This window comes from Cetorhinus maximus, chromosome 10 (genome assembly GCF_964194155.1).
Source record: "Cetorhinus maximus chromosome 10, sCetMax3.hap1.1, whole genome shotgun sequence".
NCBI lineage: Eukaryota > Metazoa > Chordata > Chondrichthyes > Lamniformes > Cetorhinidae > Cetorhinus > Cetorhinus maximus.
Window position 1 is genome coordinate 114,425,720 of NC_135888.1, and position 26,541 is coordinate 114,452,260.

At 43.6% G+C, this 26,541-nt stretch overlaps 1 protein-coding gene across 2 annotated transcripts in view; it reads left to right on the forward strand.

Moving 5' to 3' along the window:
* Positions 1-26,541, forward strand: part of LOC144685956 (gamma-aminobutyric acid receptor subunit gamma-2-like) — a 162,577-nt gene that overhangs the window by 111,706 nt on the left and 24,330 nt on the right. For both annotated transcript variants that reach the window (XM_078551019.1, XM_078551020.1), the window contains exon 8: positions 10,491-10,643. In XM_078551019.1, coding sequence (XP_078407145.1) covers positions 10,491-10,643 — 153 coding nt within the window. The remainder of the gene's footprint in view (positions 1-10,490; positions 10,644-26,541) is intronic.

Below are 26,541 nucleotides of genomic sequence, written 5' to 3' on the forward strand. Positions count from 1 at the left end.
TGCCTGGATGAGTGCAGCTCCCACAACACTCAAGAAGCTTGTCACCATCCAAAAAAGGCAGCCCACTTGATTGGCATCCCATCACTACCTTAAATGTTCACTCCCTCCATCACTGACACACAATGGCAGCAGTGTATTGTGTATACAAGGAGCACTGCAGCCAGTCACCAAGGATCCTTCAATAGCACCTTTCAAACCTACGACCTTTACCACCTAGAAGGACAGGAGCAGCAGATGCACTGGAACACCATCACCTGCAAATTCCCCTCCAAGCCACACACCACCCTGACTTGGAACTATATTGCTGTTCTTTCACTGGCGCTGGATCAAAATCCTGGAACTCCCATTCCAACAGCACCGTGGAAGTACCCCAAGGTGGACTGCAACAGTTCAAGGCTGCGGCTCACTACTAGCTTCTCAAGGGCAATTAGGGATGGGCAGAAAATTTTGGCATTGTCAGCAATGCCCCCATCCCATGAAAGAATAAAAAACATGCTTTCACACCAACTTCAATTTCCCTTCATGTTTCCTCCTGGTGTCACAGTTTGGTGTTTGAACTCTTAATTTTAGGAGTGCTTGAAGTGGATATCATTTTGATTTCAATGTGATCTTCTTTGGACTAAGATAGTCTTCTTCTCATGGCAGGAACATCCTAAGATGGACATAACTGAAAGCTGCACCTCTCTTGCAGCTAATGGGCTGCTCTGACCAACACACTTGTGGCTAGTTGTGTAGTCATTGAAAGCAGCTGATGTGATTTTGTCACTTGTCCTGCCATCTGCATCAGAATTCACCTGTACCTACAGATATAGATTGGTGCTAGGGGAGATGGTGGTGTAGCGGTATTGTCTCTTGACTAGTGCTCCAGATATCCAGGGTAATGCTCTGGGGACCTGGGTTTGAATCCCACCACAGCAGATGATGAAATTTGAATTCAGTGAAAAATCTGGAATTAAAAGTCTAACAATGACCATGAAACCATTGTCAATTGTTGTAAAAACCCATCCCTTTCACTGATGTCCTTTAGGGAAGGAAATCTGCCATCTTGACCTGGTCTGGTCTACATGTGACTGCAGATCCACAATAATGTGGTTGACTCTGAAATGACCTAGCAAGCCACTTGGTTCTCAAGAGCAATTAGGGATGGGCAATAAATGCTGGCCCAGCCAGTGACACCCACATCCCATGAACAAATCCTAAAAAATCCCTCTTTTAAAAGTCATAAACCACGAGATCTGTATTCCAACGGAGAAATTTCTTCCTCATGTTCCACAGACAACTCCTTATCTTTACTCATGCTCTGTGACATACGGGACACTATCTACAAGCTCACCTCTCTTCCATTGAGTGCTTATCTTTGAGCTGGTTTTTGGAAGGGCGATGGTTAGTGATGGCTCATGCTATGAAGTGCTGGCATAGCTGCATACAGAGAGAGCCAGGCGTTCTTCATCCCTTGCTTCTTTGGCATATATAGATGAGGAGAAACAAAAAGAGAGAATAGTTTGGTGAAGGGCAGAGTTCTCATGTCACATTCCTGACATTTCATTGTATAGTTTGCTGAGTGATAATACAGTAGCAAAAGGAGAATGAGAAACAGAAATTCAGGATCAATCCTCAACTCACTCTGACTCATTCTATACCCCTAATCCCAGGATATAAAAAGATCTTTCCTTATAAGAGGTGAAAAGACAGAGAATCACCATCAGTCGCAATTCTTTTGTGTTATGGTGTGTCTTGTGCTTTAAAAATGAAGCAAAAAGAGATAATTATCTTCAGCATTGAGTGTGGTGTAACTTGAGTGGTCAGCATTCAGCTCATACTGGGAGTCACTGACAGGTACAAGCAGTGAGTTGAGGATTTTTAATAGGAATATTGCATGTAGGGCTCTGAATCAGAGGACTCACCCAGGTAAAGGTATCTGGGGCAGTTCTGGTCTGTAATTTAAGTACTTTAATAGAGTTTGAAGGGAGGTTACTTCAAATGTCTGACACGATTGGCATAGTTCCATTGTTGAAGGGTTTAGCTGGTACCTTTCACTATCCCTCTCCTGGCCAGATCATTCAACTTTTTTTCTAGCATTAAGTTGCCATGGCATGGGGTTATTGATTGTCATTAAATGTTCTGGCCATCTCCTTGTGGGCCTATGCCACTCTATGCAAAACAATGCTTAACTTCATAAAGAAATGCATCTACACCTTCATCAGTAACCTTGGGAGTTTTGAGATTTCCTGCTGACCTCACAGTTTCACGGGCATTCTTCAATAAACACACTTTCTATTGTGCATCAAACATGATTTTTGTATTATGCTCCCATGATCTGTATCATGCAGATTTTTAAACCCTGCAACAACATGCTATTTTTTGCAACTGCCCCCATCCCACACCCCCCTACCCCTCTCTCCCTCCCCGCAATGATGAGCTCCCAAACAGTGGTGTTGATAATAGCATAAGTTTGTTGTTCTATTAATTAATCTCTGGAAACTATGGAAGGGTCAGCTTATTTCTCAATATGTGAGTCCAAATTGAATGCCACCATTTTTCAACTTGGGAGTTCACCTGAACAGTAAATCTAGGAGCAAAAATATTGTATTGGCACTATTGACTGTTCTGCCTTTGATGTATTCATTAAAAAATCTTTAGAAATTATTGCTATTTTAATGATAATGAAGATTTCTGTGGCTTATTAACCACAATCTAATTAATTTATTGAAGGACTTGCTTAAAGTTCCCATTGGAGGAACAGATGTTCGACAAATTACTGTCCAAAGACCGGTTAATCTGTGTATGCCCATTCATTAATTATCCAGATTTGTTTCCAAGCATTTAATCATGTAAAACCACTACCAGAAGTAGGTTACTGTTAGAGATCATTACTGAATCTTCTCTTCCTTAGTAAACTTATTTAAACCCATTCATTGAGGATATTGCTCTAAAAGTAAGTATTAAATTACAATTAGATTTTCATTTTGAAGGAAGCAACTCTTATTCAAGAACTTTGGAGGATAGTTACAGCAATTTCTCAGTAAAGGAAGGAGGAGAATGTTGCACCATTGCTTACTCCAATGTAATCATCATAAATATAACAGGCAGTATTGTACAATTTCAAATTCCACACTGACAAAGTAACAAAGTAACATTGGCCAGAATTTTGCCCTTGTTGGGCGGGCTCGGCGGGGGCGAGCGGGAGCAGTCAGGAAGATGACGGCCACCTGCGATTGGGCCGTGACCATGATTTCGCACTGGCGGGCCAATTAAAGCCCGCCTAGTGTGTAACATGCGCTGCTTGTGAGAGGGAGGAGGAGGGCGAGCACGGAAGTTCACCCATGCGCGTGGGTGTGCACAGGAAAAGCTCCCTGAGGCACAGAGCTGCATCGGGGGTGGTGGTGGGGGGTGGGGGGGGGGGGGGGGGGGGGGGGGTGAAGATTTTTGAAAATAAAAAAGAAACATTTTAAAAATGTTCATAACACGTCCCCTCATGTGACTCTGCCACATGTGCAGGGACATGTTAGAAGTTAGTGAAAACTTTTTTTTAAATGACTGATCGAAACCTCATTCTGCCCACGGATGAGGTTTCACAAAAAGTCCAAAGGTCACCTGGCCTTTTTGCCTGCTCACCAACTGTAAGGTTGGACGGGCAGCGAAAAATTTCATTTAATTAGATCTTTAATGGCCTTAATAGGCCTGTTAATTGTCGATGGGTGTGCTGCCAACTCCCGCGTGCACCTGCCAATCGACATATTGCGCGATGATGTCGGGACGCTTGCCCGATGTCATCACACATCATTTTACTCTTGTTCGGGTCGGACATGTGCCCACCCGATGAGCAGAAAATTCTGTCCATTAAGTTTTCTGCAGTTCAAAAAAAGCATCTTAATCCAATAAAGTAACCTATAATAAAGCTACGAGCAATATCATTAAAACAAAATACTGTGGATGCTGGAAATGGGAAATAAAAACAGAAAGTGCTATAAATACTCAGCAGGGTCTGGACAAGAAACCGAGTTAAAGTTCCGAGTCGAATATGATTCTAAAGAAGAGTCACTTCCAACTCAAAACATTAACTCTGTTTCGCTCTCCACATGAGCAATATCATGATTTGTGATGCAATGAAATTATTACAGGACCACTGAAACTGTGTTTCTTAGGTTTGGAGATGTATGTTTATAATGTATACCTCTTAAGTTAAAGGCTATAAAGTTTGTAAAGATTAGGCTCTAGTTCTATTTTTTACCCCCCCCCACCCCCCTCATCCGGCTTTCTAGAATAGAAAAGAAGGAAGTGCCAAACAAGGCCTTCACCGGTCCTATGGAGCTGGGAGGAGCGGGCTTGTTCCTTCCCGCTTCATACTAAAATTTGTTTTAAAATTTGACCTATATTTTTGGTGGCAGCCATTTATGCTGCATCCATTACCAGGAAAGCTTTAACAAAACAGGCTTGCACCTGCTCTGTTCAGGCTATCAAATTGCTGAGGTGAACCTAAAAGCAAATGTTAGGCCCCTTGTCAGCATATGCGGAGAGTCTAATTTTATTCTGCTAACTCTGATGCCTGAAAAAAAGTGACCTGACCCAGCATCAGGTCAAACATTTTTCATGTGCCCTTAAGACTCAGGACTGTAGTTCCTGAAATTGCTCTCGTAGCCCCCTTTTAACACCCATAAAATGGGTGCAATGATGTTCAATTCCTGTTGAAGGGTCGTGAGGACTCGAAACGTCGACTCTTTTCTTCTCCACCGATGCTGCCAGACCTGCTGAGTTTTTCCAGGTAATTCTGTTTTTGTTTTGGATTTCCAGCATCCGCAGTAGTTTTTTGTTTTTATTTCAATTCCTAGGTCTGTATTTATGGTTTACTTTGCATCAAATTATTTTGACATACTGTGTATCATGTTGGCTTTAACAACAAGGTGTTTTGTCCCAGCAAACTCACTCCTGCCATGTATCCTAACATAGGCTTTTCATATTTAATGTCTTTTGCAAAGGGATTGCAATTTGTTTCTCCCTGTCCCCACAAATGCAATTAAACTGAAGCCCAGAACATTGATCATTGCATCCCTGTTGTATAGCCCTGGATGATTTGTTTTCACAAATCACATATTGAAGCTGTCAGTAGCCCAAAAACTGTTTGGTATGGGAGTTCTTTAATCATATTTGCTTAAACTTGTCAACATAATCTTCAATTCTATTTTAAACTATTTGTATAATTCTTATGAAGACTTTTCTTGAAATAGCATTAACTATTTTTGCAGACAGCCTATTCTACATAACCATGCCTGAAGAAAATGTCTTCTAATCTCTTACATCATGTTTCAAAATTGTAAGATTGTTAATTTTATGAGTCCTTTATTTTGGTGTTTGTCTGAATTATCTATATCTCTCCGCATTTGATGCTATTTATTTTTAATTTTAAATGGCCAGTTTCCTTTCCCTACCACCTTCCCAGAAACCATTGATGCCTCACTAGGTAATGGTTCTGTAGGCTTTGGTCAAATTCGTGTGCCTCATGTGTGAGACTTGACAACAAATGACAGTAGGATTTTTAACTGAAAATGGGGCCTCAAAGCCAAGCCTGACCTTGTCCTTACCTAGCTTCTATACACATGGACTATTAGCAGGGGTCACTGGCTCATTAGAAGGATTGAAAACCCAGGCTATTTTTTTCCACCTCAAATAAGGTCACTGATGCTAATTGCTAATCTCCTTCAGAGTAACTCACTCAGCACATACTGATTGCCAAACCTGGTTAGTGTCATTCAGCTAGTACTTGGATAAACTTGTTCGAACCTATGAGCCTATATATTAAAACAACTGCTTTTGTATACTATAAGGAACAAATTTGCAAGGAAATTATAGAAAGGTGCAAGAAATATGGGGTAGTTATAATGGGGAGCTTTATTTATCCTAATATAGACTAAGATAGTACAGATACCAGGCCTTTTATCCAGCAACCCAAAATCCGGAAGGACCCGAAAACTGGGTCCTAAGCTGGAAACTACAATCCACCAGGCATTGCTGTCCATCATATCTGGTTCATGGTGCACTGACCCCTGCTCTTTGGTGTTATAGCACAGCCGATGGTAAACGCTGAGCTGCTCAAATCCCAAAGGGAAACTTGAAACAACCGCCACAACTGTTTTGCAACCTGTATATATTTCGAGATATGTGCCTTGAATTCAGTAGTAATAAGATCACCGAGTCTTATAGGTTTCTTACAAAACTAAACTAAACCTTTGTTAATAGAAAAAATGATTTTAAGTACATACATAGATCTACAAATTACTACTATGGTAACTTCTAAATTCCCTAGTTAATCTAACTCCCAGTTACACTTTCATTAAGGTAACAGTAAGACACATAGATTTTAAAAGACCCAGGCAAAGTGACACACAATACCCTGACCACTCAAATTCAAAATGAGTTTTTCTCAGCTTTGGTTCCTTGTAGATAGCAACTTGAGGCTTAGATGCTGGAGGCTTTTCAGACTTGTGTTAGACCTTAGAGTGCCAGCCCTTACACACAGCCTTCTCTCCTTTATACATATTTTCCCCTTTGACTGCAAATTCCCATTGTTTCGCTCTGTCTTTGGACTTTACCTCTCTAATAATAAAAAATCTATAGATAGTACCAATTTTACCAGTAATCATTGGGAAAAATAAACACACTGAGCAGGATTTTTACCTCATTGGGAGGGTGGGCACGGGAGCGGTTGCGAAACTGACTGGCGCCCATGATCGGGCCCCAACTGCGATTTCATGCTGGCTGGCCAATTAACGACCAGCCAGCATGAATCGCGCGCTACAACGCTGAGCACCTCTGGGGTGGGGGCGGGAGGAGGGTGAGTGGGGACATTTGCACTGTGCACGGGTGTGCACACTGAAAGCGCCCTAAAGGCACAGAACTGCCTCAGGGAGCTGAAGATTTTTCAAAACATAAATAAAGAATTTAAAAATGTTCAGAACATGTCCCCTCATATGACTCTATTACATGAGCAGGGCCATGTTATAAATGAGATTTCAACATTTTTATTTTCTTTTTAATTCCTGTTGGAAAGCCCATGGATGAGGAATCATATTCATAAAAAATCCAAAAGCCGGCTGGCTGATTTGCCTGTCCGCCAACCGTAAGGCTGGACGGGCAGCAAAAAATTGCATTTAATTATTACTTTAATGGCCTTAATAGGCCTGTTAATTGTTGGCGGATGCGCTGCTGACTCCCGTCAGTGCTCGCCGACCGATATATTGCGCATCATATTATGTTCAGGTTTGTCGTGCACACGTCTGCACGACGAGCGAAAAATTATGGCCACTGTTTTGTAACTTCTCCTGACTAGGTGAAACATTTCACCCCCTCTTTTGAATTCAAGCTAGCCTGCTTTATTTAAAAATGCAGATGTTCCCTTTACAACTCACATTCTAAAACGTCACCCCTATTTACCTTCTTAACATTTCAAAACTAGCTTATCTTCTGATACATCAAAGCCTTCAGACCAGCTGCGTTTAATTCAATTAAGCCCCATACACACACATCCCACCCAGACCCACAGAGCAGAATTTTGCCCCTCTCAGACTTGGCGATCGGCACTGCATGCGAGTGTGGCATTGCCTGTGTGGTGGGGTGTGGGGGGGGTGGGTGTGGCGGGAATGTGAGCTGGCCAAGCACGAACTTTGCACATGCGCGCGAGTGAGCGCTGCAAAATCTCCCTGAGGCACTGAGCTGCCTCAGGGAGATGAAGAGATGTTAAAAAAAAATTAAAAAATAAAAGTGTAATAAAACATGTCCCCTCGTGTGACTCTGTCACATGAGCAGGGACAATGTTATTAATGAAAAATTAAAGTTTTTATTGTTTTTGGAAACCTCATCCCGCCCATGGAAAACTTTACATTAACTGATAACTTAATGGCCTTAACAGGCCTTTTAATTGTTGGTGGACATGCTACCAACTCCGGCGCACACCCGCGGACCAAACTATCATGTGACTGCACGTTGATTTCGGCACGCTTGGCCAACGTTAACGCGAGTCATTTCACACTCGAGCAACGTTAACGCGAGTCATTTCACACTCGAGCAGGTCGGGCTCATGCCCACCCACCGAGCAAAAATATCTGTCCATAGACACATACCCCACTATTACTCAAATTAACAATAAAAAAAAATTCCAGTGATATAATGAAAATTATTATACCTTCCTGACATTGGTCTGTGATGAACGACAGAAGCTGGCCTGGTCTGCCCCTCATACCTTCCTTTCCCCATCCCGGCTGGGTTCAGCTTGGCGGAGAAATCAGCCGGGCTTCAGTTATCCTATTCCCCTCAGCCCAGAACACAAAATCCGGAAAATCCTCATATCCGGTACAAATCCAGTCCCGAGTTTCCCAGATATGGGGTTCGCTCCCTGTAATAGTACCGAGGGCAGATGGGGTTAAGAGTTTCTAGTGTGTGTTCAGGCAAGTTTTTGACATGAAGATGTTTCCAGTCCAATGAGGAAGAGGGCATTGCTGGATCTGGTTCTGGGGAATGAGGTGGGTCAAGTGAATCAAGTACCAGCAAGAGAACATTTAAAGGGCAGTGATCATAATATCATAAGTTTTAAGTTAGCAATGGCAAAGTTCAAGGAGCAATCCAGGGTAAAAAAAAAAAAATCAACTTGGGGAGGACCAACTTCAATGAAGTGTAAAAGGATCTGGTCCATGTCAATTGGAATTAAGGGTTGGCAAGCAACACTGTAACGGAACAATGGGTTGACTTTAAAGGGGAGATAGTTCGGGTACAGTTAAGCTACGTTCCCAGAGAGGGAATTGTAAGGTGAACAAATCCAGAGCTCCTTGCATGATGAAAAATATCGAGATTAAGATGAAGCCGGAAAATGGTGCATATGACAGATGTCAGGGGTTAATACAGTTGTGAACTTGGCCGAGTATAGAAGATTCAAAGGGTAAGTGAAAAAACTTGGACGGCAAGTTCCGGCACCCGTCTACACACACACACACACAAAACAATGTAGAGTTCAGGAAGTTCCTGTCTGATTTGCCCTGCTCTGCCACAAGCTTTGCTGCACCAATACTTTGTTAAGGGAATCAACATCAAAGCACAAAATGGACATGAAGTTCTGGTACTTACCCACCAGTTACCCACTAAAAACAAGAAAAAGCTAAGATCTGTGCATTCAAAATTGGATATTTAATGGTGTGATATGTTTGATTAGCAAACAATCTTTCTGGCACTGAAAATGTACTTCTACAAATGGGGAGCCGCATTCGTTCTCAATTGAGGCCCCTAAGTGAGAAATTAATGACTGCTTAAGGGTCATTTCCTGCCCGGCCTCAATTTTGAAGCTGGTGCATGGAGTTCATGACCAGTGGGGGAAGCCCAGCATGTCACCCTGGTTGGGAAGGGGAGTCGTCTGTCTCACTGCTTGCTTTCCACATCTGGCATCCGCCACAAGCACTGCACACTGTGGGTACTCCCTCATCCCTGACCTCTCCGTCACGATCTCCTTCCCTCTCTACCCACCTCTCCGGGCTTCACTTCCCCATGTTGTGTGAGGCTACCACACCTTACCTGGTCCTACACTCTGGGAATTTGATTCTGGGGACTACTTGTAGTCCCAGTCCTGGCCACTGCTGCTACTGGTGCTGCTGGGACTACAGAGTCGGCAACTCTCTGAAGCAGGACTTCTTCTTGAGTGAGGGGCAGATGTCCCATCTCCAGCTCCTTGGAGTGTTAGTTGGCTGTGGATTAGCTGGTATCGGCGGGGATGCATCTCCCACTGACTCTTCGGGTGGTGGGGTGTGTAACTCCACCATCTGAAAAATCCTGCCCATGTCTTTTTTATCTATCTATCTATCTATCTATCTATCTATCTATCTATCTATCTATCTATCTATCTATCTATCTATCTATCTATCTATCTATCTATCTATCTATCTATCTATCTATCTATCTGTCTGTCTGTCTGTCTGTCTGTCTGTCTGTCTGTCTGTCTGTCTGTCTGTCTGTCTGTCTATCTCTCTCTCTATCTCTCTATCTATCTCTCTCTCTCTATCTCTCTATCTCTCTATCTCTCTCTATCTATCTATCTCTCTCTATCTATCTATCTCTCTCTCTATCTCTCTATCTATCTCTCTATCTCTCTATCTCTCTCTCTCTCTCAATCTTTCCTTTCTTCTTCATTTCACTTTCTGTATATGATTACATTGAATTATGTATTCTAGCTTATGCTTAGATTGTATGTCGCAGTAAGAATTCTTCAGTCTGATGGGTGGAAGAGACATCCTGTTGTTGCCTTGCCTGCACAGGTCCAACATGTCAAGGGCACCACATTGAAATGGTTTTCTAATTACCTTAAGTTACTACAACAAAGCCCATTCAAAGTATGTAGATAGCTGTAAGCGTAATGTGCGGTTAGCATTGTTCATTTTTTGCTGGCCACAAAATCTAGGCTAACGTTGTTTTATATTGAGTGGAGGAATGATTTGCTACTGTTATTTGTTTTGTAGGAGATTACGTTGTAATGTCCGTGTACTTCGATCTCAGCAGACGAATGGGCTACTTCACCATTCAGACCTACATCCCTTGCACATTGACTGTTGTTTTATCCTGGGTGTCATTTTGGATCAATAAGGATGCAGTACCAGCTAGAACATCATTAGGTAATTACATCACTACAGCTATTTAGTTTTATGACATAAAAATAACAATTTTTAATCCTTTCTAATTGTGTTGTTAAAAATATACTGAGGGAGAAATTACTTTGCATGGCTCCGCTTCTCACTACACAGACTTATTTCTAGTCTGAGCAGGCAGGCAGCACCAGAGATTGATAACCTGTGCAGCCTGTGCAGCAATCTTCAGTAATATCAATGAAGATTGCCAAGCGACCGTGCAGACCATGACCCAGGGCACTGCCTGCCACAGGGAATCGATTTAAGTATGTGTTGAGTCACTATGGTGGCATAGTGGTAATGTCACTAGATGAGTAATCTGGAGGTTTAGGCTAATGTTCTGGGGAATTTAATTTCAATTGATCTGGAATCAAAGGCTAGTCTCTGTAATGATGACCATGAAACTGTCACCAATTAGTGGTGGAAAAAATTCCAATTGTTGGAAAAACCCACCTGATACACTAATGCCTTTTTAGGGAAAGAAAGCTGATGTCCTTACCTGGTACGGCCTACATGTCATTCCAGGCCCACAGCAATGTAGTTGACTCTTAATTGTCCCCTGCAATGGCCCAGCAAGCCGCTCATTTCAAGGGTAATTAAGTAGTGACATCCACATCCCATGAAAGAATAAAAAACAATGCCCGATGTGAACTAAATTCTACTTCTCTTAACAGCTAAGTTAAAATTCTTTTAAAAGCACATCCTACTCTTAGCTATTATCTTCTGTCTGCAATCTGTTTGGTCATATTGGCCTCTATGTTATTATTGAGTAAAGTACAATGGTAGGTGTGGAGCCTGTCACATATTTCCTTGTACAGGAAAACATGGAAATGAAAATTCTGTATGTTTTTGTGTAGTGAGAAGAAGTATGTTTGTTTTGGTGTGGGTAAACGTTAGGGAATGGATAATCAATATGCTATTGGCTTAATGCAGTTCTAAGATGGATGGATATCCCTGAGTTCCAGGAAAGTCAATGGCTGTTTAAAGCTATTTGATTGAGATTTCAGTCAGAAGTTTAACATATAAGTTTGTCAGTCGGGGCATCTGAATTCTAAGTGAAAGCCAGAGATTATCTCATGACCTTAGAGTCATTCCATGGCATTTGTTTTCTTCAGTTCTACATACAGTGGAGTTTATGGAGTGTTTTACAGAGCAGAAGGAATTATGACAAAATATTCTTCAGTCCGTAACCGCACAAAAATGTTTAGAGTTTCCATTTCCATGTTTCCTTGTATAAGGAAAGATGTGACAGACTTCACACCTCTCATTGTACTTTACTTAGAAATAACACAGAGGCCAATATGATCTAACAGAATGCAGGAGACAACTGCTAGGGTTAGGACGTGCTTTTAAAAGAATTTTAACTTAGCTTCGGCCCATCAAACCTATTCTATTCAAAGATCATGTACAATTTAAATTTTATGAAGTGGACAATTAAACACAGAATAGAAAACTCTCATATATTTCCATATTCCCCAACTGATCAAAAAAGACCAGAATATTAGTTTAACATTACAATCAAAATTACTTAATTTTCTTTTTTGTTTATAGCCTATTTGGTACTAGTAGAGAGCATCAGTGGTACCAGTTGTTAATAAATTCATGACTGAAAGTTTATACATAATGAAGAAAAATAATATAGCTAGATAGACGGTTCTGAACTCTTCCAAAAATCCATTCAACTTCTGAAGATCACCTTTATTGTAAATTAATAATACTCAAGTAAGTGTATTTTTCAGTATTAAACTTAGTAGTAATATTTCATACCACATCAGTCTAATTTGTGACAGTTACATGATTAGCTCTGATTCTTGTCAATCAACTGTCTAATCAATCTCATGCTGAAACAAGATATATCAGCCTTGACCTTAAACATGAAATGTCTGGAGCATTAACATGTCAAATATCATCATTCTAGATAGCATTTCAATTGTAAATATTGTTTATTTATTAAATGTTGTGGCGGTCTTTTGGTGTGATTTTTGCCGATATAAAATCATTATTAACATATTATTCCCATATAAAGAAAGAAGGACATGCATTTATAAAGCGCCTTTCCCACAACCTGAGGACACCCTAAAGCAGTTCACGGCCAATTAAGTACTTTTGAATGGTATTCATTGTTGTATTGGAAACATACCAACCAATTTTCACATAGTAAGTTCTTACAAACAGCAATTTAAAAAGTCACCAGAGTATCAGTTTTTGGCAGTGGTTGAAGGATAAATGTCAGCCAGGATACAGGTAGAGCTCCCCTGTTCTTCTTTTAATGATGCAGTGTGATCTTTTACAATTGCCTGAGAGGACAGACTGCTTTGACTTGGCACTTGAAGGATGGCATCTCTGACAGTGCTGTGTTCCCCCAGTAATGCACTGAACTGTTAACCCAGCTTATGTGCTCAGGTTTCTCAAATAGAACTTGAACCCAGAACCTGCCTCAGAGACGAGAGGGCCAAGGCCAAATCTATATTTATTCCTTTATGCAACCACAGGGCTATTGTAAACTGACTGACAGTCCCCACAAGTTAATCCAGTCTAGTACCTTGGCCCAGCGCCACCATTCTGTGTTATTATAACAATGACCTTTCTGCCTGTAATCCTTATTACATGGTAGTGTGTGGCCAGAGCATCAAGTATTTCTCACTTCAACTGTATGCAATTCTCCAAAATTTAGAACACATCCCAGGACATACATATTTTTTTAGAAAGATTAATTCCCTCTGGATCTAATGTTCAGCTACTGAACAGAAGAAATGTCAAAACACACTCAGGACATTGTTGGCCAGCTGTGGTCATGGGATGAATGTCAGATCCAGCGGGACCGCAAGCATATATCCTTTACATAAGGGCTGAATGGGAAATATAGTTTCTGTGATGTGCAGAACTCAAATGCAATACAATCTGATTTCAGTTTTATCCTATGGGACCTATTACAGACAGACATTTTGCTCTTAAAGTGGGGTTCAGATGGGTAGTTATGTCTCCCTATGCTGGTAAATTTTTGACAGACATTTAGGCTCATCAATTTGCCACTTAGCACATAGCCAGAAAACAATTGAGTAAGTAAAAGTCAATGCTGTCTTTTTAAAATACATCATTTGTGCCATCATTTCAAGCTGCAGCTTAAAGTTTACATGTCCAATCTTTCCAGAATCATACTGCGAATTGATTGCAATAATTAGTAAAATACTTTAGTTTTACCATCGTGGGATCTAATGAGGACATTGAACTTCATTTTATGAACAACTGCCAGGGAAGAGAAGAGTAATATATTTAGCTGCTGAACCAAAAGGCACAAACATCCATTATAATTGGGATATAATTAATCTTCCTTAGACAGCAGTTAATGCAAATCATTTGAAAATAATATTCAACATTAGTGATGACAGCTCATTAAAAGAAAGGATTTCATAGAATGATACAGCGCAGGGGGCCAGCCAGCCCATTAGGCTTGTGCCAGCCTTTTGAAATGACTACCTCATTAGTCCCATTTCCCAACTCTGTCCCCATGGCCCTGTAATTTCTTTTCATTTCAAGCATTTATCCAATTCCCGTTTGATAGCTGATTCCACCACCCTTCCACACACTGTATTCAAGATCACATCAACCTGTTACTTGAAAAAAATACTTCATAGTGTGTCTAGTTATTTTGTCCATCACCTTCAGTCTGTGTTCTCTAGTTACTGGCCCTTCTACCACTGAAAAGAGTTTCTCCTTATTTACTCCATCAGAGCCATTCATGATTTTGAAAGTCTCTATCAAATCCCCCTTTAACTTCCTCTGTTCAAAGGAGAACAAATCCAGCTTCTGTCTTTCCACATAATGAAGTCCCTTATCCCTGGAACCATGCCAATAAATTCCTTCTGTATCTTCTCTAAAGCCCGGACATCGTTCCTAAATTGTGGTTCCCAGAATTGAACACAATACTCCAGCTGTGTCCTAGTCTGTGTTTTATAAAGCTTTTGCTTAACTTCATTGCTTTTGTGCTCTGTGGGCCGGATTTTCACAGCTGAGGCAGGTAGTTCAAGCTGGGAAATTTCCCTACTCGCTGGACTTGCCTCGGTAAAAAGTGCCCTGAAACGCATGATTTTCACTCGGGTGCGGATGGGAGGGTGGTTGCAGCAGCAGGTGTGGGATAGAATTGGGCCCATTGACCCTGGAAGCAGAATGTAGGCAGTGATGGGGACGGGTGGGTGTCAAGATGGGCTGGTTCAAAGGCCCAGCTCAGTTCTCTAGGATGTTGTCCCTTTTGTTTTAGAAGTTGTTAGCTCCCCTAGCTCCCCCACCCACCCCAACCCTCCCACCCCATAGCTCTTCATAACCTCCAAGCCACTTCCATTGCCACTCACCCCGTATCCATCATGAGCACACCTCAGGAGCCTGTGGAGATGAGAAAAAAAAATAAACTTCTAACAATCTAATAGAGCTCTCACTCCTACATGGTTGATAATGAAAAAAAATTCCCATTCATAAATTCCATTCAAAACTTTTAAATCTCCCCAAGTAGTTAATCTCTTATAAAAGCAAACAAACTTCTCTTCTCTTCAGTAGCCACATGAAAGACAGCTAATCCTTTAATAGCCTCTTTAAACTGTGAGTGCAGAACCCCTGCCCAGATATGTGTGTCTTTTGAAACTTAGCCAAGCATTCATAAGGGCGTAATGCTATCCCTTGAGGAAATGTCAACAAAGTGCTCTGTTGAATCTGCATGACCAGATGCTTCTTTTTTCTAACCTACACCTGTCAAACAAAGCCGTCCAACAGCCTGTATTTTTAGCTCTAACTGACAGCTGTAGCCTGTTCTTTTTAAAGTTTAAAGAGCAAGGCATTTAAAACATTTCAGATCATGACAGTTATACAGACCTTACCTGCCCTTCACAAGCATTTATGTCTTCTCCACCAATTTGTGACTCCCACACTATGGGTTAAGGCCCTTGGACTAGAAAAAATGGGCTGTGTTTGAGTTCAAATGGCCCTGAGTTTGTATTTCCCGCCTGTGTGAATCACGCACCATTCCTTTTTCCCTAGAGGCAAAAATTGCAGCTGTTGGAAATGGTGGGACTTCCGCATCTGGGTCTTGCCCACCATTTTTAAAAGTCCACAGAGTCAGGAAGACACCACAAAAATCCAGCCCTGAGCCTTTACTAATAAAGCCAGGGATCTCATATGTATTTTGAATGGCCTTCTCAACTTGTCCTGCTAGCTGCAAATATTTATATACTTACACCCAAGGTCCCGCTGTTCCTGTACCACTTTAAAATGTACCATTTTGTTTATATTGCCTCTCTTCATTCTTCCCATCAGAATGCATCACTTTACACTTCCCTGTATTAAATTTAATCTGCCTTGTTTCTGCCCATTCCTCCAGTCTGCCTGTATCTTCTGAAGTCTCTTATATCTTCCTCACAGTTCACTATTTTTCTGAGTATTGTGTAATCTACACTCTTTGAAATATGACCTGTATACCAAAGTTCAGGTTATTAATATGTCAAAAAGAGCAGCGGTTCTAATACTAGCCCTTTGAAAACCCCACTGTATACTTCCCTCCAACCTAAAAAGCTACAGTTCACCACTACTCTCTGCTTTCTTCCCTTTAGCTAATTTCATATTCACATTGCCACTGCCCTTTCATTCTAAAGGCTTTAATTTTTCGTACATGTTTGTTATGTGGTAATTTGTCAAACATCTTTTGAACATCCATATGCACATTAACCCTTAGCAACCCTTCTCCATGACATCATCAAAGTACTCAATCAAGTTAATCAAATACAATTGGCTTTTAACAAATTCATTCTGACTTTTATTTATTAACTCATACTTTTTCTGATTGCCAGTTATTTTTGTCTCTGGATTTTTGTCTCGAAACATTTCCCCACCACCGCCGTTGGCTGACTGGCCTGTAGTTGCCAAGTTTACTCTTTATCTCTGTTTTGAACAATGGTGTAATATTTGCAGCCCTCCAGTTCTATGGCACCACCCATATCTAAGGAGGATTGGAAAACTGTAGGCTGAGTCTCCACTGCTTTCACCCTTATTTCCCTCAGTAACAGTGATGCATCCCATCTGGACCAGGTGACACTTGTACTTTTAGTGCTGCCAGCCTTTTAAGCACCTCCTCTTTATTTTTTGTTATCGATTTTCAATATTGTCACTACCTCCTTTACTGCTACATTGACAGCCTTTTCCTCTCTAGTGAGGATAGATGCAAAATATTGATTTGGTACTTCAGCCACGCCTTTTGCCTCTACAAGAATATATTCTTTATGGTTCCTAATTGGCTATACCTTCCCTTTGACTACCCATTTGCTGTTTACGTATTTAAAAAATACCTTTGAGTATCCCTAATCTATTCTCATACCCTACTGTTCCCCTTCTTATTTCCTCTTTCAGAACAGCTCTGTGTTTTCTGTGTATTTCCATCCATTGTTTTTTCTCTACCTTTTAGCCTATTTTGATCCCTTCCCCCCACCCTACCCCCCCTACTAGGGCTATCTGTCACTTCCTCATCCTGCTTTCTACCCTTAATGTCATGATTAGCACATTCCTCAGCTAATATCACCACCATCAACACCCCTTTGTTTTTTTGTCTATGACATCTTTGTCAATCTCTTCTTTGCCTCCACCTATCACTGGCCCTCTATCCAGCTCTACCTGTCCCACCCCCCTCAACCAGCTTGTATTCCACCTCATTTCTATATTTCTTAGTTCTGATGAAGAGTCATACGGACTTGAAACATTAACTGTATTCCTCTCCGCAGATGCTGTCAGACCTGCTGAGTTTTTCCAGCTGTTTTTGTTTTTGTTTCAGATTTCCAGGATCCACAGTATTTTGCTTTTATCTGTGTTTTCTGTATTCACTTTGATTTTCTACTATCAACCATTGCAAAAGGCCAAGCGGCCTTCACGTTTTTTTAGGAAATCTCTTCCACGCGCGGGATGAGGTTTCCTAAAGCTTTTATTAAATACATTTTTTTAAATTATAAAATGTAAAAATGTCCCATCTCATGTGACACTCACATGAGGGGACGTTTAAATAAGTTTTCGATCCATTTATTTATTTATTTGAAAACCGCTTCAATCTTCCGTGCCTCAGGGAGACTGAAACGCTCTAAGAGCGTTGGCCCTGATTCTCTCTCCTCTCCCTGCCCGCACAGGTAACACTGAGTGCTACAGCTCGCGCCTTACGCTGGGCGGGCCTTAATTGGCCCACCCGGGTAAAATGGTGGCACGGAGCTGATCGCGGGCGGCGGCGATTGGCTGCGCGACCACCCCCACCCAATCCCGCCGAGCCCACCCGCCAACTGAAAAGTTCAGGCCTATGAATGCAAAAGCAAAGCACCCAGTATAAAGGGCTGAAAACAACAGCAAAAGGAGTAAGGAAGGTATTTTATGAAATAAGAACAAAATCAAAGAAGTAAATTGAAGAACTATATTTTAAAAATTAAAAACCCGAAATGATTGAGCTGAAAGAAAAGAGGAACGTTGACATCAATTTCATTAGACCAGATATACTAGAGAGTGAGATCAGAACAGCAATAACTGAGATAAAAACTGGAAAAACAGCTGGAATAGATGAAATACCTACAGAGTTGATTAAAAACATGGGAAAGAACTTGACATCAACATTCACTAAGCTGTGCAAAGAATTTAGTTATCAGGAGAATGACCAGAGGACTTCATGCACACACTAAGAAAGAACTCAAAGCATGCTGATGTTCTGACTTGCATAGTTAGTCTGATTGTTCATGCATCAAAGGCTGTGATGAGAATTGTAACAAAGAATGAGTGGGAAGGTGCAAAACCACATTGGAGATGGCCAGTTTGGATTCCAGGGAGGAAGAGGGACAGGCGAAGCAGTCGGCATTATAAGATTAATGAGCAAATGCAGTTTAGAATTTGGACAGGAATTACATGTTTGTTTTGTAGATTTTGAAAAGCATTCAATCAGCTTGACTGGATTAAGCTCTTGACAGTGCAGAATGACAGTGCAGTAGACTGAAGAGATAGATGACTCATAAGAAACCTATACATGGGACTAACAGCAACAACAAGTGTAGCGAATGAGGAGTCGGAATCATGTCTAACTGGAAGAAGAATAAGTGGCTAACACTACATTAATGCACCACTTAAAGGGGAGTGTATTGTGGCTGCAAGAAGTGATGGGAGTTTTTTTTTTCCAAAAGGAAATCTGGGCTTTGATACTTTGAATAATGTTTGGACATGTAAGAAAGCAAGCTCCGAGATTTTCAGATAATGCACTCAAGGTCTAGGTGGAAGAGGTAGAAATAAAAAGAGATCCTGTATCTTAATGGGGATAGGAGGCCCACAAGACATATGCACAAGAGGCATGGGAACAAATAGTGGCAGAGATCAATGCCAGGAATGTTGTTCCAAGAACATCGATGAAGCGTGGGAAGGTGTTTTATAATCTCACAAGGTGAGTCAGTTCATCTTCAAATCATATATCCTACCAACTGCAGCAGTAGCTTCATCCACTGCTCAATTCACTGCAGCACCACCACCCACCTACCAACAATTTCTTTCAATCTGCATTCAAGCCTAATATTCATATGCTTTACCTCACCCTTGCACACTGAGCACTGTTGCAAGCCTTGCAAGCACAACTCACAGCTCTTACACCTTGGCAGTTATTCAACTGGTGGTGTAGTGATAACATCACTGGACTTGCAATCGAGAGGCCCATACTAATACTCTGGGGGCATAGGTTCAAATCCCACCACAAAGATGGTGGAATTTAAATTTGATTAATAAAATCTGGAATTACGTATGAATTAGGAGCAAGAGTAAACTATTCGGCACCTTAAACCTGCTCCACCATTCAATAAGATCATCACTGATCTGATTAGGGAAGGAAATCTGCCGTCCTTACCTGGTCTGACCTACATGTGACTCCAGACCCACAGCAATGTTGTTGACTCTTCATTGCCTTCTGAAATGGCCTAGCAAGCTACTCAGTTCAAGGGCAGTTAGGGATGGGCAATAAATACTGGCCTTGCCAACGACACTCACATCCCATAAAAGAATACATTTTTGAAAACCATGGCAACCATTTCAACCAATCATATTCTATGACACTCAATTCCCTTTTTCAGGAGAAGATGGCACATAACAGGAATGAGCGGGAAAGAACTGGAGGAGGACAAGTGCGTCCGCATGTTCTAACCCCCATGTCAGAGACAGTGATGGCCATCATGGAAAGGGCCTTCACTGAACCTGAGGCCTCTGGTGGTGATTGATGACAAAAGTCTCTGTATACCTAATCCTCCTTTGAGGAGGGATCTGCATTTGGTGAGACACCATGCACGAACACAAGAGCCAAGGTGGGAGCAATGGTTAATGTAGGTGTTAGCTTGCTGCAGGGTGAAGTCACACTAGTTCTAGTTCTGCCTCAGAGGAGTCAGGTGAGGAGTTGGATGGACTAAGCTACAGAGGTAGGCTGATGGATATAATTAACAGCTTCCATCAAAGGTTTGAGAGCTACAGTGGAAGCTCAAATTGCTGCCTTGCAAACTTAAATTGCTACTATAATAGTTGTAGAAATGCTGTTCAAAGGGGTTTCCAGAACACCACAGCAGTCCATCAATCTGTCCTGCAATAAACCAATAGGATTGCTGAGATGTCACACTAAGAGTGGCAGTGGCTCCATGGAGCACAAAATTGCTGTCTTTTCTCAGGATGTCAGATCCCTGTCATATCCCCTGTGCCCCTGCTGTAGCCTGTCAGCTAGCCAAGCAGACCAGTCTGCTGCAGCCAAGAACTAGATGGACTAGATGATGCAGTCTGAAGCAAGGCCTTCGAGGCCCAGAACTGCTCAAAGTAACCCTCCAAGGTCAGTTGCAGTCTCCTCAAATGGAAGTCAGCAACCATCTGCACCCATACTGCAGCCACTGGGAAAGCACCTCATAGGAACACTAGGGGCAGCAAAGACACATGAAAGACAGCAATTGTGGCAATTCACAAGCATAGTTAGCTTTTTTTTGTATGCATTTTGCCTTGATTGAATTTACAAATTTGGATTGGACTGTGAATTTCCTTCATGGTTTTTATTTTTGCATTATGAGAAAGAGGATGACATGATGGTCAGAGAGTAAAGGTAAAGAGTGTAGGGCTGCTGGTGAATGGAGAGCTGTGGATGAGGATACTCATGTCTCTCATGAATTATTTGATCCAGTAGAACTGGAGCGGAAAGGAGCTATCTACATTGTACTCTCCCTTCCTCTTCATGTTCCTTTACTTCATGTCGCATTTCCTCCTCCTCCACTATTTCTTCCCAGTCCTCATGTTCCTGCTCCTCAGCTTCTCGCCTGACAAGTGGTGGCAAGGGCTGTTCCCTCACATTGGCAAAGTTGTCCAGCAAGTGGCATACTACTACCCCAAACCTTGATACCTGCTCACTGAATACTGCAGGAGTCCTTCACAGCAGCCCAGTCATCTGAAAGACTGTGGATGCTAATGATGTGCTTTATAAAGTTGCATGTGACAGTGTTGCTCTTATTGCATTTCTGTTGTGTATTTGTTCATGGGCTGAACTTTTTGCCTGTCGGGCGGGCGGGCCCGACCCAATCTCCGGTGGGTGGGGGGCCGATCCCCGCCGGAGAAGCGGGCCCTGCTGTCATTTTAAGTGGGCGGGCCAATTAAGGCCCGCCCAGCGTGACGTCTGCCGGGAAGCGCTATGTGCTTTCTGTGCAGGTGGGGGATTCCCCAAATGCGAGAGTGCGCTCCTTCATGCGTGTGCATGAAAGAGCGCACATCTCCCTGAGGCTAAGTGCTGCCTCAGGGAGATCGCTGAGAGGTTTTCAAACTCTAAAAATAGAAAAATGAAAAAATCATTAACATGTCCCCCTCATGTGACAATGTCACACGAGATGGGACATGTTAATAAATTTCACAAAAACTTTAATAAACTTTTTTAAACCCGACATGAAACCTCATCCCGCCACTGGATGAGGTTTCATGTTTTTTCAGAAGCCCGCCGGATCTCCTGGCCTGCCCGCCAACCTTAAGGTTGGACGGGCAGGTCCTTTAATTGTTTTAATTATCCTGTCAATGGCCTCAATTGGCCATTGACAGGTCGGCGGGCAGACAGCTGATCACGCTGTGCCCCTGCCTTCCTGAAGATTTAAATTGGGGTGATGACATCGAGGGTAACCCCCGACGTTATCCCGCATCATTTTCATGGTGGTGAGTGGGCCCCGCCCCCAGCTCGCCGACGGAAACATTCAGCCCCATAGATCTGGATCGGAGTCATGTGACATGACACGAGGAGCTAAACCTAGCACAAAGGAAGATGGTTGTGGTTGTTGGAGGTCAGTCACCTCATTTCCAGGACATCACTGCAAGAGTTCCTCAGGGTGCTGTCCTAGGCCCAACCATCTTCAGCTGCTTCATCCATGACCTTCCTTCCATCATAAGCTCAGAAGTGGGGATATTCACTGATGATTGCACAACGTTCAGCACCATTGGCGACTCCTCAGATACTGAAGCAGTTCATGTCCAAATGCAGCAAGACTTGGGCAACATCCAGGCTTGGGCTGGCAAGTGGCAAGTAACATTCTCGCCACACAAGTGCCAGGCAATGACCATCTCCAACAAGACAAAATCTTCCCATCACCCCTTGACATTCAATGGCATTCCTATCATTGAATCCTCCACTGTCAACATCCTGGGGTTACCATTTACCAGAAACTGAACTGGACTAGCCATATAAATACTGTGGCTACAAGAGCAGGCCAGAGGTAAAGAATCCTGCTGTGAGTGACTCCTCAAATCCTGTCCACCATCTACAAGGCACAGGTCAAGAATATGATGGAATACTCTCAACTTGCCTGTATGAGTGCAACTCCAACAACTCTCAAGAAGCTTGACATTATCCAGGACAAAGCAGCCCACCTGATTGGCACCCCATGTGCAAACATTCACTTCCTTCACCACCGACGCACAGTGGCAGCAGTGTGTACCATCTACAAGATGCACTGCAGGAACTCACCAAGCCTCCTTAGACAGCACCTTCCAAACCCACCTCTACCATCTAGAAGGACAAGGGCAGCAGATAGATGGGAACACCACCACCTGGAAGTTCCCCTTCAAGCCACTCACTATACTGACTTGGAAATATATCACCGTTTCTTCACTGTCGCTGGATGAAAATCCTGGAACTCCCTTCCTAATAGCTCTGTGTGTGTACCTAAGACTGCAGTGGTGCAAGAAGGCAGCTCAACATCACTTTCTTAAGGGCAATCAGGGATGGGCAATAAATGCTGGCCTAGCCGCGACGCCCACATCCCATGAATGAATTTTTAAAAATTGCCATCCTGTACAACAGTTAGACTTGACTTTCTGTAGTGAGACAGGTACAGGTAGCACAGAGGACTGCCACAGAAGGAAGGAATTATGACAGCTGCCAGACCAATGGATATTCAGCTGCATGTTCTTGCACAGAGGTGGCACATTGAAGGAATGGAATGGTGTCAGTTCATAAGAATGGTCAAGTTCACATTGCGCAAGCATAAGACAATCTGTGTGCAGTTAGTGGCACCCTTCACCATGGGGAAGTCTCATGCTTCCCTCAGGCAGGAAGGAGTGAGATGGAGCTATTTTTTTGGACAAAATATTCCCTACCCCATAGTGGTAGGCTTGGAGGGAGCAAATAGGTGTGGAGCTGCGCTGGGTTCCCAGTGCATTCCTGCTGTCGGGGCTGTTCCCCCAGGGCAGACAGAAATGTAGATTGGCTGCCCGCACCATGGAGGCAGGCAGCCAATTTCCATAATTAAAGCCCCAAATTAGGGATGATTTTCCGGCTTCACCTGCATTTTGCTGAAGTTAAATCCCCCAAAAGAAGGGGCTGTGGGTATCAAAGACTGCCACACAGCCCTACGATCCAAGCAGAGTGGCTTCCCCTGCACTCTGAGGGGCCTCTTGCCTTCCCTCCTCTGAGATAATGATTTAATTTTACACCTCCAAGGATGCCGCCATTTTGAGGTGCACTTACAGCCCCTGACCCGCCTAAGCAACGCCCACCCCTCCTGGTGGAGCTACTGAGGCTCTAGAGCCTCCGGACTCTGATTAGGCCGGCAGCAATGGGAGTTCTTATGTTGTCCTTATTATTGGTCAGTTAGAAGGCTGCCTCCAGGAAAATAGCTCTCGCAGCCTTGCTCCTGCCAAACGCGGCTCTGGACCACTATTTGGTCGTGACTTTGAGCCCCAAAACCTGTGGGTAAGCCCTGCCCTTTGTGTTCTGAGGGTCTGAGTGACTTCCGTTATGCAGCAGTAGACTGCCAACTGTGAGATGCTGCTTATACCTCCATCAACAGACTGAAAGGAGTCAGACACAAAAAAAAAGTTAGAGCTTGGTCACCTTGACAGGCGCAGGTAACGCAGTCGTTGCCTTACTTTCAGATTACAGCTGAGGCTGCAGCGGTTGGCAGATTTCAATCACAACCTATTTTGTTGAGTGCAGTTACCTCGAGCATTGGTCCTCACTGAAGACCACCTGTGGATATGGCTTCCTGCTGAGAGTTCTTCTCCCCTCCATTTCCCAGCAGCTTGTCCTGTTCAGTGTGGTCTTTCTCCTTTCCCAGTCATGCTCAATTCCCTGACTGGAAAATGAGGAGAGGCCAACCATGGCAAGAAACAAGTTGTTGCAGCACAAACTTGTAAACCAACAAAAAAGTACTTCAGCACCAGCCAAACCACGACCTGCAGGCTATTCAAGTATTAGTCAAGTATAGAAAAACCCTTTAAATGTGTAATTGCATTAGTAGCCGGGAAAGTATCCATCAACTAACCATTTAAATAATGCTTCATTGGGGTCCTTCATGCCATTTAATTCGTGTTCAGCCATATCAGTTTAAGACAGGGTATAAGCTGGAGCAGGACATTCAAAAATGACAGAACTGGCATCAAATCAGTGGTGCACATTGATGGGCATCATAACCCAGTGTTTTCTCTCTCTGGGTGCAGACTCACTGGGTGACAGTGTTCTCTCTCTCCCTCTCTGTCTGGGTGCAGACTCACTGGGTGACAGTGTTCTCTCTCTCTCTCCCTCTCTGTCTGGGTGCAGGCTCACTGGGTGACAGTGTTCTCTCTCTGTCTGGGTGCAGGCTCACTGGGTGACAGTGTTCTCTCTCTCTCTCTGTCTGGGTGCAGGCTCACTGGGTGACAGTGTTCTCTCTCTCTCTCTCTGGGTGCAGGCTCACTGGGTGACAGTGTTCTCTCTCTCTCTCTCTCTGGGTGCAGGCTCACTGGGTGACAGTGTTCTTTCTCTCTCTGTGTCTGGGTGCAGTCTCACCGGGTGACAGTGTTCTCCCTCTCTCTCTGTCTGGGTGCAGACTAACTGGGTGACAGTGTTCTCTCTCTCTCTCTGTCTGGGTGCAGACTAACTGGGTGACAGTGTTCTCTCTCTCTCTCTCTGGGTGCAGGCTCACTGGGTGACAGTGTTCTTTCTCTCTCTGTGTCTGGGTGCAGTCTCACCGGGTGACAGTGTTCTCCCTCTCTGTCTGGGTCAGGCTCACTGGGTGACAGTGTTCTCTCTCTCTCTCTCTCTGGGTGCAGGCTCACTGAGTGACAGTGTTCTCTCTCTCTCTCTCTCTGGGTGCAGGCTCACTGGGTGACAGTGTTCTCTCTCTCTCTGGGTGCAGGCTCACTGGGTGACAGTGTTCTCTCTCTCTCTCTCTCTGGGTGCAGACTCACTGGGTGACAGTGTTCTCTCTCTCTGTCTGGGTGCAGGCTCACTGGGTGACAGTGTTCTCTCTCTTTGTCTGGGTGCAGGCTCACTGGGTGACAGTGTTCTCTCTCTCTCTCTCTGGGTGCAGGCTCACTGGGTGACAGTGTTCTCTCTCTCTCTCTCTGGGTGCAGGCTCACTGGGTGACAGTGTTCTTTCTCTCTCTCTCTTTCTGGGTGCAGCTCACTGGGTGACAGTGTTCTCTCTCTCTCTCTCTCTGGGTGCAGGCTCACTGGGTAACAGTGTTCTTTCTCTCTCTCTCTGTCTGGGTGCAGGCTCACTGGGTGACAGTGTTCTTTCTCTCTCTCTCTGTCTGGGTGCAGCTCACTGGGTGACAGTGTTCTCTCTCTCTCTCTGTCTGGGTGCAGACTAACTGGGTGACAGTGTTCTCTCTCTCTCTCTCTGGGTGCAGGCTCACTGGGTGACAGTGTTCTTTCTCTCTCTGTGTCTGGGTGCAGTCTCACCGGGTGACAGTGTTCTCCCTCTCTGTCTGGGTCAGGCTCACTGGGTGACAGTGTTCTCTCTCTCTCTCTCTCTGGGTGCAGGCTCACTGAGTGACAGTGTTCTCTCTCTCTCTCTCTCTGGGTGCAGGCTCACTGGGTGACAGTGTTCTCTCTCTCTCTGGGTGCAGGCTCACTGGGTGACAGTGTTCTCTCTCTCTCTCTCTCTGGGTGCAGACTCACTGGGTGACAGTGTTCTCTCTCTCTGTCTGGGTGCAGGCTCACTGGGTGACAGTGTTCTCTCTCTTTGTCTGGGTGCAGGCTCACTGGGTGACAGTGTTCTCTCTCTCTCTCTCTGGGTGCAGGCTCACTGGGTGACAGTGTTCTCTCTCTCTCTCTCTGGGTGCAGGCTCACTGGGTGACAGTGTTCTTTCTCTCTCTCTCTTTCTGGGTGCAGCTCACTGGGTGACAGTGTTCTCTCTCTCTCTCTCTCTGGGTGCAGGCTCACTGGGTAACAGTGTTCTTTCTCTCTCTCTCTGTCTGGGTGCAGGCTCACTGGGTGACAGTGTTCTTTCTCTCTCTCTCTGTCTGGGTGCAGCTCACTGGGTGACAGTGTTCTCTCTCTCTCTCTGTCTGGGTGCAGCTCACTGGGTGACAGTGTTCTCTCTCTCTCTCTCACTCTGGGTACAGGCTCACTGGGTGACA